The following is a 10,522-nucleotide window of genomic DNA, read 5'->3' on the forward strand; positions in this document are numbered from 1 at the left end:
TTTGATCTCATGCTGAGCTATTGATATTTATGGTGTGTTAGCACAATATGTGCAGACAGGTTTGAAAATGATGCAAGCATGTGAGAAAAGGTATTGACGTGAAAATAAAATGTAGACATAAATAACACGCAAGACGATGTTTCACATTTTCTTTTATTTTGATGTTGCAGATGTTCAAAATGTTATTGCATCAGTGACCTTAAAACTGAGAACAATCTATTGCACTGTTGTGTCAGATTATATGTCGAAAAACATAATCAGTCCAGTTTTATATGGTAGTAAATTTTTTAGAGACATTTGATTTGTGAGAATCCACTTGGGATATTGATAACTTTCTGATTTGTCTGAGTCTGTCCAACTCATCATGTCTGTCTTTGGAAGTAAGTAACCACTGTGAATGATCTAAATGAGTTGCATTCTCTCAGCAGACGTCTGACAGGGACCTGGATGCTCTCGCTGGGCACACTGCTGCTCGGTGGCCTCACTAGCTCCAAAGGAACCTCTCCTCCATTCTCCCCCCCTCCATGAGCCCGAGGCGGTGGCCAGCACCCGATGATTCTGCCCGCCTGCTGCAGCCATAGCGCCAACCACCCGGACCAGGGAGACGAAGTCGTAGGATTGGCAGGACAGCCCGACCCGCCCTCTGACCCGTCGACTTGTGAGATGCCCTCGCTCCCCGACAATGGAGGTGAGAGAGTGTGTGTGTGTGTGTGTGTGTGTGTGTGTGTGTGTGTGTGTGTGTGTGTGTGTGTGTGTGTACTGCCCCTTTCACCCGACACATCTGATGCACCATTACCTCACCGGCGCCCAGCGCTCTGGAACGGCTCACGTGAGCACGCGGGGACAGCTGTTGATGAGACACACACATAGACACACACACACACACACACACACACACACACACACACACACACACACACACACACACATTCACACATGCACATACACATACTGTACATGTGCACATACACACAACACTCACTCATGCATGCACACAGAGACACAGTCAGTGCTGGTGTGTCAGTCTTTTGTCATTGTCTCTGCCTACGAATGACAACACAAGGTCATCTCACTTACAAACAGAAGACAATAAGCCTTGCTTCTCCTGCCTTTTCCCAGTGTTCTTGATATGTATCCTTTTGAGTACATGTGCCCAGTAACTATTTTTCATTTAAATTGTGCCTAGAGTGGTGCCCTTCACTCAGTGTCCTCCTCCTCTGACATCACAATGCCTCTTCTCTGTGCTGTTTTCCCTTCAGAGGATCAAGGAACATCCCCCGTGAATCTGCCATCTGCCCGGGCCTATCAGAACACGGGGAAGAGGAAGGTCCGCAACAAGAAGAAGAAAGGAATCATCACAGCCAATGTGGCAGGAACCAAATATGAAATAGGTACAGTAATGTGGCAGGAACCAAATATGAAATAGGTACAGTAATGTGGCAGGAATCAAATATGAAATAGGTACTACAATGTGGCAGGAACCAAATATGAAATAGATACAGTAATGTGGCAGGAATCAAATATGAAATAGGTACTGAAATGTGTCAGGAACCAAATATGAGATATGTACTGTGGACAGTACGTCATGCACAGTCTTGATACTATTACTCCACCGTTACATTCAAACACTCACAGTTAAAACACTATAGCAGCCTACGTATATCAAGGAGACTGGTGTATGTGTACGATAATAATATAATAATAGCAATAATAATGTGTTATGATATAATATAACATTATGTTACGCTGACCAATCAATTGCAAATCCATGATTATGGGTGATCAATGACCCCAATGTTATTGATTATGGTAGCAATTAAAATGACATTGTAGAGGTGAGCCCAGGATGTCTAAAAACAAGATGGATAGCAATAGTTTATGAGTGATGAGTTGTTTATGAGCTACCATATTGGGTTTATTCACAGCAGCATGCAACAGACTGACTGCCATCAGGGGCAAACGCAACAGGCATTTAATCTGCTGGACTGTCCAGTCTCAGTGTGGGGTTAATTGAACCTACACAGGGATGAAGGGGTCAGTGCGAATGATGAATGACCAGCGAGGGTGTTCAAGTTGAGACGGTGGCCGTTAGAACTGGGGAAACCAGCTAACTCTAATTACTCTGATTGTCTGTTAGCTGTTGTCTCCTTCATCCATGGCAGCAGAAGTTAAAGTTGAGGTTTGAGTTGGTACATGCTCACCACTTTTGATATGAATTCCTGGAGCAAAGGTGTAATTATACAATATTAGGTATAGCATCTTCAGGTTTAGAGGACTCAAGAAATAATTAATACCCTGTTTCGTCAGGGCAGATTAATTTTTCATTAGATCTTGAATAATGAATAGTTATTGGATTAATGTCTAAATGTGTTGGCCACCTATCTCTCATGTTTTCCATTCCATGGGGATTTATTGAATAGATTATAAGACATTCATTTATCTTAGGGTGGAAAAAAGTGTGAACCTCTAGTAAATGCCCAGAGCTTTTTGATCAGTGAGATATTTAACCAATTTTTTTCCATGCTGCACTTCATCGTCAAATAACTGAAAGCATTCAAGAACATTTCAACATAGTCTGGAATTATCTCTCGATAATTATCAGAGATTTTTTTCTTCCATACACTGTCCTTTACTGTTGGCCAGGTGAGATCCCATTATGGTGAGTGAACCAGGTAAGGTGATCTCATTAGATCTTTTCGTGGGTCTCGTTAACGGTTGTAGCCAGCGAAGCGAGGCGCCTCCGAGCCGACACACACACGCGACACTGGGTGCCATCTCTCACTGCCTCTGTGCGTTCTCGTTTGTTTCAGTGCGTGTCGCAATTAGTGAGCTGGCTTTCCTGAAGACGCGGGATGAGGACGAAACAGCTAACCTCATCTGGAATGACTCGGCTGTTCAACACGAGAAAATCGCTGAGCTCAGGAACTACCAGGTAACATAACTCATCAATAACAATCACAGACCAGCGGGTGGCATAGCGCTGTACACAAAATTAGCCGTGAGTGTACAGTAAAGTGTTTGCTTTTAAATCCCAAAGCATTTTTTTTCTTTCTTTGTAAGTGCTTAGTTTATTTCCCAGAACATATCGTAACTACCACTAAGGGGCTAAACCATTTCTTCAACCAGCTAAAACCTAAATGATCATTACTCTCCGCTGATGTTGGGGGCAGGAACTTCACTAGGTAGTGTACTTCTTATGAGGAGCTTCCTAGGTGTTCTGGCTAAAGGTTTTTTTTGTTTTTTTTGTTTCACATCTGCGACTGTGATTATTGACGGGATCCGAGTGTGAAACACCATGTCATGTGAGGTGAGCAGAGCAGATGCCGGTGGGAAGACTCCCATCATGAAGAGAGACAGAGGCAGACAAGTCCCTGCGTGTGACATATCTTAGAGCCCTGAGCCCAGAGAGAGAGAGCGAGAGAGAGCGCAAAAGAGTAAAATAGAAGAAAAGAGAATGATTATGAGAGGAAATTCAGAGGCAAATGGAGAGACAGATGGTGAGAGACTAGTGGCCCTATCTTGGCAATCAGAAACGGATGGTCAGAGGCGCAAAGTTTATAGACATTAAAGGCGTGGCCAGTCCATACAGTATTCACTAATTTAATGGCGTGATTTTTGTGATCAAACACTGGGCGCCGGGCGCAATAGGGTTGTTCTTATGTTTCTTAATCAGTCATGGGTGTGTTTTGGGCGTAACATCCTTTAAACCAATTTGTCATTCCCTTTAACAGCAAGCAGCACAACTTCAAACAGCTCCTCGGTATTTTGATAGTCAGCGAGCATTTAAAGGAATCTGCTTGCACGCGAGACCGTATGGAACAGGGATTCCACTAAACCTTGCTTTACTAAAACCTGTTTGTGACTAGCAGAGTATAGCCTACATGCATTTGCACTCGCCTATTATTTGAACTCATAGCCATGATTTTTAGTGGGTGTAAAATAACGATTTTTATACGCCAGACCACACCTTATGTTGCTAATTGACACACCCAAGGTTTAATGAAAGTGGAGCGCATGGCGAAATATTTCTCACTTTATTGAGTGTAAGATAAGAATAAGCCTTGCATTGCGCTTTGCGCCACCTTGCACCTGGTACTTGATAAGGCCCTAAAAGTGCTAGTGTGTGTGTGTGTGTGTGAGAGAGAGAGAGAAGAAAAGATGAAAAAAGAAATACAATCAGTGAAGGGAAGAAATATGTGTAGAAATAGAGAAAAAGGAGAGGGGGTGAATGTGTCCAAATCCTCTCCGTCTCCGGCAGCAGCAGTGTAGTCACCATGCCTCTCTGCACACGCAGGCCTTACGAATGGGATGGCACAATAGTGTGTGTGTGTGTGTGTGTGTGTGTGTGTGTGTGTGTGTGTGTGTGTGTGTGTGTGTGTGTGTGTGTGTGTGTGTATTTTCAGTCAAACCGCTATATAAATGTGGATGCATTTTGTTCTCCTGAGACAGCCAGCCTTGACCTTCTCAGTAACATGGGCTGTGTGTGCCATCCATCTTCTTCATAGGCGATGTAATTACATGGGGCAGCACCAATCGATGAAATCATTTCATGGCCAAAGCTGCATGTTTGCTTGGCCCCAAACTGGTATGGTCTGTGCCCATGAAGTAGATGAGCAATTTTTAAGATAGGGAATTAAATTCTCTTTATTGTTTAAGTTTCTTTTTATCTTGAAATAATGTATATCACATTTATTTATTTCTTTACATTTCTTTAGTTTATTTGTACCATAAAAATGAGCATTATCATGAATTCCTTTCACATTTTTTGTAATTTTCCTTCTTTTTTTCTGTGTTCAGGAAGTTTGCTGTCAAGCCACAGTTCATACGAGCCTAATTAACTGCACTGTTCTAGCTCATTTGGTCAAAGAATACAGAAACCGTGCCTTTTTTCCTCTCTCACAGCATTCAATGCAATTCATTCATCTGTCACTACTTACAATCGCAGGTTCCCTGATGCAGAACCAATTACCTTGGCCCCTGGAGTTGAGATTGATTGTCCTTTTTCTTGTTTTAATTTAAAACGATGTGGTAAACTAAATAAGGGTCAGGGAAGGTCTTGCAATCACCTTTTGTTTTGAGTCCATAATTGGGCATAAATGTCAGAACATTGTAATCTCGCCTCGGCTTTCCCCCTTTAATGTTACACTTTTTTTTATGTGAAGGTGAGTAGCGTAATGCCCCTGCCGGCTTTGTTATTTCTTTTTTATTGTAGAGAATCAACCATTTCCCTGGGATGGGGGAAATCTGCCGGAAAGACTGCTTGGCAAGAAACATGGCCAAGTAAGTATGCATCGAGGATTAAACAGAACGTAATTTAAAGCGGGGATATTGCCTTACCTGTTCTTGACCATCTTGACTACCAAACCATCTGGGATCATTTTATTACGTCCAACCTCATCACGTAAACACCTTTCTCTCTCTCTCTCTCTCTCCCTCTCCCCTTGTCTCTGTGTTCCCTTTTTCACTTAGAATGATTAAATTCCAGCCTCAGGAGTACAGCTTCATACCCAAGACCTGGATCTTTCCTGCTGAGTACACGCAGTTCCAGAACTATGTGAAGGAGCTGCGGAGAAAGCGCAAGCAGAAGACATTCATCGTGAAGCCGGCCAACGGCGCCATGGGTCATGGGTAGGTCAGCTCAGACCCACGAGCCGTCTGGCCCCACGGTGCTGGCACGCCCGAACCGCCACATATTGCCGCTGGTGTGAGAGACGGGGGCCTGACATAAGCTATGGAAAGCAGTCTCTGTGTGTGTGTGTGTGTGTGTGTGTGTGTGTGTGTGTGTGTGTGTGTGTGTGTGTGTGTGTGTGTGTGTGTGTGTGTGTGTGTGTTGGGGTGGGATGGGATGGGGGGACTTCCAAATGGAGAAATTCTGGCACAAGACAAAAGCGATTCTCATAGCAGACCTCATTTTCATCCCCTCCATTTCCATTAATCCACTGCAAGGGCAGCCGTAGCAGGTAGTCCGTTCCCTCAAGGAGCTGCATGTGATTATTGAGTCACCTTATCCAGCACCATGGAGACCTGGCCAGACTATAAATAGTGCTTTCTGTTCTGCACCAATTTTTTTTTCTTTTTTCGTTTGGTTGTTGTTGTTACTGTTCTTTGTGGCACTTTGGGCGAACACTTGCACCACAGCATGGTTAAGCCACATTTTACATTGCAAGGCCAAATTACACAGTTTTCAGACATATTTTTCTTCACTGTGTTTTTTTCCCTTCCCGTTGTGTATTTGAATAGTCTTTCATAACATTGTTGAGAGACCATGAACGTTGCAATGCCAAACTTTTGCCTGAGAACCGATATTAAGCACACCCTGTTGGATTTCATTATGAATAAAGAAAACAGCGCTTATTTGGCCTGTAATTCAGTTAGGCTCCAATAGATGGAAGTATTGCAGTAGAGAAGTCTTTGTCCTGTTCTCATATATATATACTGTATATTCCCCTGGCTGTCCCAGCAATGGTCCTGTGTTACAGGGAGCCCAAATTTATTACAAAATAAAAAGTTAGCAAAAGCTAAATTATTGCGATACATTAAGAAAGTGAAAGATGATGAGTTTAGCTTGGCCAGTCGGAGGAGGATGTCGGAGATTAAATTTGAGAGACGCACAGTGTGATGCAGGAAATTAAGTTATAGCCCCTCCGTAATTCATTTTCAGTCTGAAAACTAAATGAAGTTATTGTTTGTGTCTGAACTGAAGCTTGTTAAAAAGTGTCAGGCCTAAATACAAGCCCCCCATTGGTGGCACATTAACCCGCCTGCCAGAATGGAGTTTGATTACCTGACATCAGCACTCATCAATCATGTCATCTAATTTACCGCTACACCTACAAACAATCTCAGCACTGTCCATATCAAAGCCACACCATATTTACGCTCTCTTTGTCAGACTTCCATTGTCTGCTGGTCAAGACGTCATAAATAGAGGAAGAAAATACACTCCAGCTTGACTAAAAATGAAAAGAGAAAAGCAGAAAAGCATGCAGTATTACTGCAGTAGTACTGGAAATTTACACCGCAAGCAAGACATAAACGAGAGTGAAACGCAATTTACACTGCCTCCGTCTGTAATGTGACACAACAATGTGTTTATCCATGTTTTTTTCTATGTGTATGTTTCACATGTGTATGTGTATGTGTTTGTTTCACATGTTTCACATACACATGCTCTGAAATAGAAGTGGAGCGTAAAAATACACTTTGCTCTAGTTTTAATGGCCGTAATATGTGCGTAAAATGCTGGCACTGTATATGTGATACACTGATTCTGATTCTGATGGAATTCTACATGTATTGCTAACAATAGACAGACCCCAGACAAACGACTAAAAAACACTGGAAATAACAGCTCTGGTGTAAATTCCCAGCTAGAGAGAGGGTCTGGGTCAGATCTGGTATGGCTCTGTTTCAGAGTCACTTCGGTCTGGTGTTTATTCGGTAGTGGGTCCCTGTTATCATTTTTCACTTAATGTTTATTAGTCTCAGATTTTTTTTTTTTTTTTTAACAGTCACACCTTGGCAGCAGCAGACATAGCTGAATATAAGCTGAATTTTACACTGAGCAAGATCATGTTTTTCCTCTTAGGACATGTCATAGTTATTTCCTGTGCTTTACGAATTTGTTCATCCTCAGGATTTCCTTGATTCGCAATTGCGAGAAGCTTCCGAGTCAAGAGCACTACATCGTGCAGGAGTACCTCGAGAAGCCCTTTCTGATGGAAGGTTACAAGTTCGACTTGCGTATTTACATCCTGGTCACCTCCTGCGATCCTCTGCGGATCTTCCTCTACAACGACGGCCTGGTCCGGATGGGGACCGAGAAGTACCACTCGCCCAACGAGTCCAACCTGGTGAGACACAGACAGACAGACAGACACACAGACAGACACACAGACAGACACAGACAGACACACAGACAGACAGACAGACAGACAGACTACTAGCCAGGCAGGCAGGCACCCAGCCAGCTGTGCCAAGCAGCTGTCTTATCAAATATTAAGGGCCCCCAGGGGTGTGTGTCGGATAAACCCGTCACAAGTGTCCCAGTCCGTAGTGCGTCGTCAAGCCATCAGGTGTGCCAGGGAGATGAATGGCATCATGCTGCTCTAACGTCTTGTGTTTGGAGTTAATGGGGGTTACGCCATGTTGTTTTTTGTTTTTCTCCATGTTTATGTCGGTCTTTACTTTTTTCTACTTTATAGTGTTTTTTTTTGTTTTTTGTTTTTTTGTTGCTGGTGTAGGGACATCATCTGCCATTAAAGATCATTAATTGGATTATTAAAAGACCATTAATCATTCCTTGTTTTTCCCCCCTTACAGAGCCAACTATTCATGCACCTGACAAATTACTCTGTCAACAAACACAACGAGAACTTTGAGCGAGATGAGACCATAGACAAAGGAAGCAAGAGATCTGTGGGCTGGTTTTCCGAGTTCCTCCGGTCCAACGATTTCGATGTGGCCAAGTTCTGGAATGATGTATCAGTAAGTGTGCAAATCTATACTTTCACTTACACCCATGCATTATATTTATTTATTTATATATTATTATTAGTTTTTTTTTGGTGTCAACATTTGATGATTACTCTCCCAGGCGGGTAATCCCAATCCCTCACCAAAATGACTCAGAACCAGGGGCTTTAAAGTTCATCTGGTTGGGTTATGCACTTCAAGTGTCTTTTTTTCCGGAGTCTTCCTCTCTGATCTTGCCTTGTGTCAGTACCAGTCTTTGTTTTGTTTGTTTGATGTGCATACCATTGCCCCCTTTTTTGTGGGAGTGTGTCAAGCATTTCTTTATTTTACAATCAGTATTTTCAAATATAGAAAACCTGACCTACATTCGTAGAAAATAAAGTAAAAAATAATTTTAGGACAGATAAAGATTGCACATAAAATCTGCCCAAGCGCTGAAGATCCTATTTGCTCACGATGTGTTGTCCAAAGATAAACTTGCTATCGTAACACCCCCAATTATCACCACTTTTGTTCAGAAATTCTAAAACAACGATGTTTTTTAACACTTCAAAATAACATTTGCTAAATGAACCTTACATTTTTCAGTAGCCATAGGTGTGTAGATTTGAACAGAATCTGGTTTGGTTCTTAACGGGAGCATTTACTGCCTGAAATATCCGATTTTGTTTACCATGCTCGGAGTTATAGTGTTGGCCTGATGGGTCGTCTATTTACGCCGTTTCAACGGCACATGAACGGTTAGACCGAGAATTCTCGTCATGAAATTAAAATTACACTAGAGCGGATGTGTACACGCGGATGTGTACACGCAGCCTTACAACACTGTTTACAGCTCTTCGAGTCACTTGTGTGCTTGCGTTTCTTTAGGAATCCGCCGTCTTGGTTTGTATAGAAATGGATATTAAGTGACACATACACGCAAGATGGCGGAAATACGGGACCGACGGTAATAGGGGGAGTTGTGATATAACTGTTCTTTTTAGACCAAAACGTAAGAGTGGATAGAAACGAGTCAATGAGAGTTATGACAACCCCCAATCAGAATCCCCAATCAGAACATCCAATCAGAACCCACAATTAGAATCCACAATCAGAACCCCCAATCAGAACCCCCAATGAGAACCCCCAATAGTAAAGCAAACTTCTACAAATTTAAACAGATGCGTTGCCAGACAAATGTTGGCACTTGGGTGTCCTATGTGCTGCTATGAGAGATCAGTACCACGCTAGCAATGTGAAGCAGACATAAGAACAAAGAACATGAGAGAGGAGTTACTCATAAAAACAACCGGAGAGCTGAGGGGAAAAAAAACTCTGTTTCCATAGATACAGTGACAACAAATCTGTTCTTTTTGGCCTTCTTTTGTGTTCACCGAACCTGCTTGTACCACGGAGAGCCATTTGCAAAAAATGCATTGCCATGCTTGTCAGTCACTTTGACATACACGGCACAGCGTATAATGAATGTGGGCTGAGGGAGGTGCTTAGCAGAGATACTTGAAGGAGGGGGCTTTTCAAAGCTCTTTGTTTTTGGCTTGTGTTTACCTCGGCCAGAGTTAGATACTGTTGCTTTATCATTACGCTGGCCAAAGATGGCGTTGCTTATTGTGCATTCTGTTGCTTTTGCAAGACTAGAATGCAGAATAAAATACAAATAAATGGGCAATTCCGCACAAAACTGTCACATCCATAACGGCAACACAATGCCATGGTATTTAGTTGACGTTATGGACGTGACAGTTTTGCGTGGAATTTCCCAAATACAAAATGGATAAATAAATATGTCAGTTTTGATCAGCATTCAGCAGTATTCTTTTACTGTAGGTGTATTTTGCAGTCAAAAACATGAGGTATTGCAGATTTACCGTTTGGCTTGTCTCCATGAATGTAGGTTATGATTTTTGTAGTTGAGTTCTCGTGCTGAAGCGCTCTTTCTTCTCTTCCTTCAGTTCCGCTGTGGAACCTTGAAGAAATCGGCTCAGAATGATTTTCTTTCACAGTCCTCTTGACCCCTGACCTTTCCTAGAATTGCTGCTCTCGGATT

At 42.5% G+C, this 10,522-nt stretch overlaps 1 protein-coding gene across 1 annotated transcript in view; it reads left to right on the forward strand.

The window, feature by feature from the left end:
* Nucleotides 1–663: 663 nt before the first annotated feature.
* ttll7 (tubulin tyrosine ligase-like family, member 7) overlaps nt 664–10,522 on the forward strand; it is a 50,045-nt gene continuing 40,186 nt past the window's right edge. The window contains exons 1-7 of the mRNA XM_076276537.1: nt 664–688; nt 1,260–1,391; nt 2,811–2,932; nt 5,213–5,280; nt 5,470–5,628; nt 7,637–7,853; nt 8,323–8,487. Coding sequence (XP_076132652.1) covers nt 664–688; nt 1,260–1,391; nt 2,811–2,932; nt 5,213–5,280; nt 5,470–5,628; nt 7,637–7,853; nt 8,323–8,487 — 888 coding nt within the window. The remainder of the gene's footprint in view (nt 689–1,259; nt 1,392–2,810; nt 2,933–5,212; nt 5,281–5,469; nt 5,629–7,636; nt 7,854–8,322; nt 8,488–10,522) is intronic.

Source organism: Alosa pseudoharengus, unplaced genomic scaffold (assembly GCF_046254945.1).
Source record: "Alosa pseudoharengus isolate Yale_2024_CS ecotype anadromous, Long Island Sound unplaced genomic scaffold, YU_APseudo_1.1 YU_APseudo_1.1_scf_11, whole genome shotgun sequence".
NCBI classification, from domain to species: domain Eukaryota; kingdom Metazoa; phylum Chordata; class Actinopteri; order Clupeiformes; family Clupeidae; genus Alosa; species Alosa pseudoharengus.